Source organism: Phytophthora infestans, genomic scaffold (assembly GCF_000142945.1).
Source record: "Phytophthora infestans T30-4 supercont1.118 genomic scaffold, whole genome shotgun sequence".
NCBI lineage: Eukaryota > Oomycota > Peronosporomycetes > Peronosporales > Peronosporaceae > Phytophthora > Phytophthora infestans.
Window position 1 is genome coordinate 1 of NW_003303641.1, and position 2,823 is coordinate 2,823.

Here is a 2,823-nt window from a genome sequence, read left to right on the forward strand (position 1 = left end):
TCCATAGTTTCTTTGAACTATGCCAAGTCACGCGTGGTAGTGGTTAACCCCAACAAATTTTGTCCTTAATAAGAGGACCAAATCGTTTTTGGAGCGCACAAAGTCACGTCACTTTTGTCCTTAACCCCATTTTTTAAGGACAAAAAAGAATGATGGTCACTCCGCTAGCGTGCGTCGCCCGCATTCCGCATTCCGCATTCCCGCAGCGCTCGTCGCGCTGCACGTTTACACAAGCACCCAAGGCATCATGTCTGACAGCGAGTCGTCTGAAGAGGTTCCGTACGTCTTTGGATCCGACAGCGAAGACGAAGAGGAGGTCCTGGGATCCTGGAAGTATCCCAACGTGATAAACCAGCGCATTCAAGTAGACAATGTCGATGCGTTTTTGCTGGATAAGACACGTGAAGAAGCTGGCCAGGTCGCTAAAAGAATATTGCAGCGAATGTTCGGTACTACACAGCATCACCTCGACGGTGTTAGCGTTTCCAGTTTCCTGTTCGTGTGGCTGGATTCGACTGTGCTGGCAAGGCTCCTGATCTTTGTGAACAGGAGCCTGGCTGATTATGCAGCAGCATCTACAGATGACATCTACAAGTTTCTTGAGGTCGAGCTGTGGCTAAGTGTTTATGGTGTAGCCCCGGACTTCTTCTACGACGAGAGCCATAGGGCTCTGTATCCACCTGCTGAAGAGGCACTACCGCTGCCCAGATATCGCGCTATTTTGGCAGCTTTAAGTGGCAATCCGTTTACAAAAGAAGGAGGATCCGACCAATGGACGGCACCGCTCACACCTGACAGAGACATCTCTTATGCATACGAACTCGCACGGCGGCTATCCGCAGACATTGGTTTTGTGGATGGAACAACGATAGCATCATTAGATGATGATTTGATCCGCTTGCGCTCAAAGGCAGTGGACGATATTGGCCTTACGCACGTGCGCAACCCGAAAAAGGGGTACTGTACTTAATGATCGTGTTATGCTGTGAGGTAATTGATCTTACCAAGCGAATGTTTGGCAGATACGGCCCAGTGCAGCATGGCGTGGTTTCGCTGGTTACAGGCTTGGTTTTGGGTGGACATGTGGCTGCCAACGGCGAATCAACCGTGGACATTGTGAGGATTCTTCAGAGATCACTCTGTGGATCATCGACGGAGAACCAAATTCGACTACCAGGTATTCTTCACGCGCTGGACAGAGGTTATCAGTCTCATGCTGTCAACCAACAAATTGTTGACACTGGTGGAAGTATCATCGGTACCCATAAGCGCACACAAAAGTTTCCCTTTACATTTGGCAAAACACCAAGTCAGTACCAAAAATTAGTATTAGAGAAAGAAGATCGTGCTGCGTATTGGGCCATCAAACGTATACCAGTTCAACCAGGGATGCTTCCTGCAAATGCACACGCACTTGCATACCGGTCAGGGCTTGGAAAAGTGGCATTAGGCTACACAACGTTTGCCAGCGCGGGACCTGATAACTGGTCTTATGTATCACGGACACTGAAGCGAGTCTCACTTCGTAGGGAGGAGTTGCTTACAGCTTTTGAAGACGGTATTCAGAAATTGACGATGGAGCAAAGAGCTACAGATTGGTTTTTACTCAGGAAGTTTCGCATTACAGGCTCGGTTGCTTCAAAAATATTTAGCGCCATTGCTCACAGTTACGGTGATGGTAACCGAGGTGATCCAGTCGATGATCCTGATGTTCAGGCAGTGATACTGCAACTGTCATTGGGAAGTAATCGCCAACAGCCGGGTCCCTTCCAGACCAGAAGCAGTGAAAACGCAGGAGCACCGCTGCTTGAGGCAGAGCTAATCGTGAAAACGCTGGGAGATCTAAAAACCTTATGCCGTGACCTGGGACTTCGTGTATCTGGAAACAAAGCAACGTTAATTGCTCGACTTCTTCAAAATGATGCTGGGGAGGCTCTTCCTGGTCGCAATATTCGGCGAGATTCTAGATATGCAGTTGACTCAGCCCTTTTTATTGACTTGGTTCATGGCGCCGTTTTCAACACCATCTACAAAGATTGGGACCGCCAACGAAGTCAATATTGCCTCGCACATCACGCTATTTCTGGATATACACACACACTATCATATCGAGGAGCTCAGAGAATACGGTTTACCGTGCAAGTAAGTGAAGCAAAATAATAATCGTGTCTGACAAGAAACTAATTTTTTCTCTAGGAGCAATATGCCAGTAGCTGCTTTATCACCGGATCATATTGCTGCCATCGTGTCTGTGCGATGTGGGAGAGTCAATGCAGTAATGGAGTACAAAACTCGAGCTACTGCTCGCACAGTTCAGCAGGAACAAGCTGCTGCTAAAGCTTATGGTATATTCACGACAGTAGAATTGACTGGTATGGGATCCGGCTTCCGATTGAACGCAGTGATTCCAGAGTCCAGTCACCGCCTCCAGATACTGCACAGCATTGCTTGCAGTGGGATCACACATGGATACCTTGTGTATGCATCCTCTACATACATCATTCGAGTTGTTCACGTTGTCGTGAGCGAGAGTGCATCTCACACTTACCAGAGTGCATTGAAGGCAATTGCGTTGGGCTACATGGAGTGGGTTTACACAGAAACCGCCAGCATTCCCGAGTTTGAAACTGAGCAATTAGGACACTGTGTTGATCAAGCCACGCTGGTACAAACCCTGGGGTTATGGAGGGCATTAGTGAAACTTATCAACGAGCGGCAAAACCCATATTCTCCAGCCAAGCATATCATGCCAACTTTAATTGCGTTGTGGAATCGTGTCAAGGGGGGGGCGATCGATGTCTATTCAAGATATCTGAAGAATGT

General features: G+C 48.0%; 1 protein-coding gene across 1 annotated transcript; it reads left to right on the forward strand.

Moving 5' to 3' along the window:
* Nucleotides 1-247: 247 nt before the first annotated feature.
* Nucleotides 248-1,553, forward strand: PITG_20036 (uncharacterized protein; the record flags this gene model as incomplete). The annotated part of the gene is made up of 3 exons (XM_002895931.1): nt 248-449; nt 582-957; nt 1,547-1,553. The coding sequence occupies 3 exons, from the start codon at nt 248-250 to the stop codon at nt 1,551-1,553; spliced, it is 585 nt and encodes a 194-aa protein (XP_002895977.1).
* Nucleotides 1,554-2,823: the final 1,270 nt, after the last annotated feature.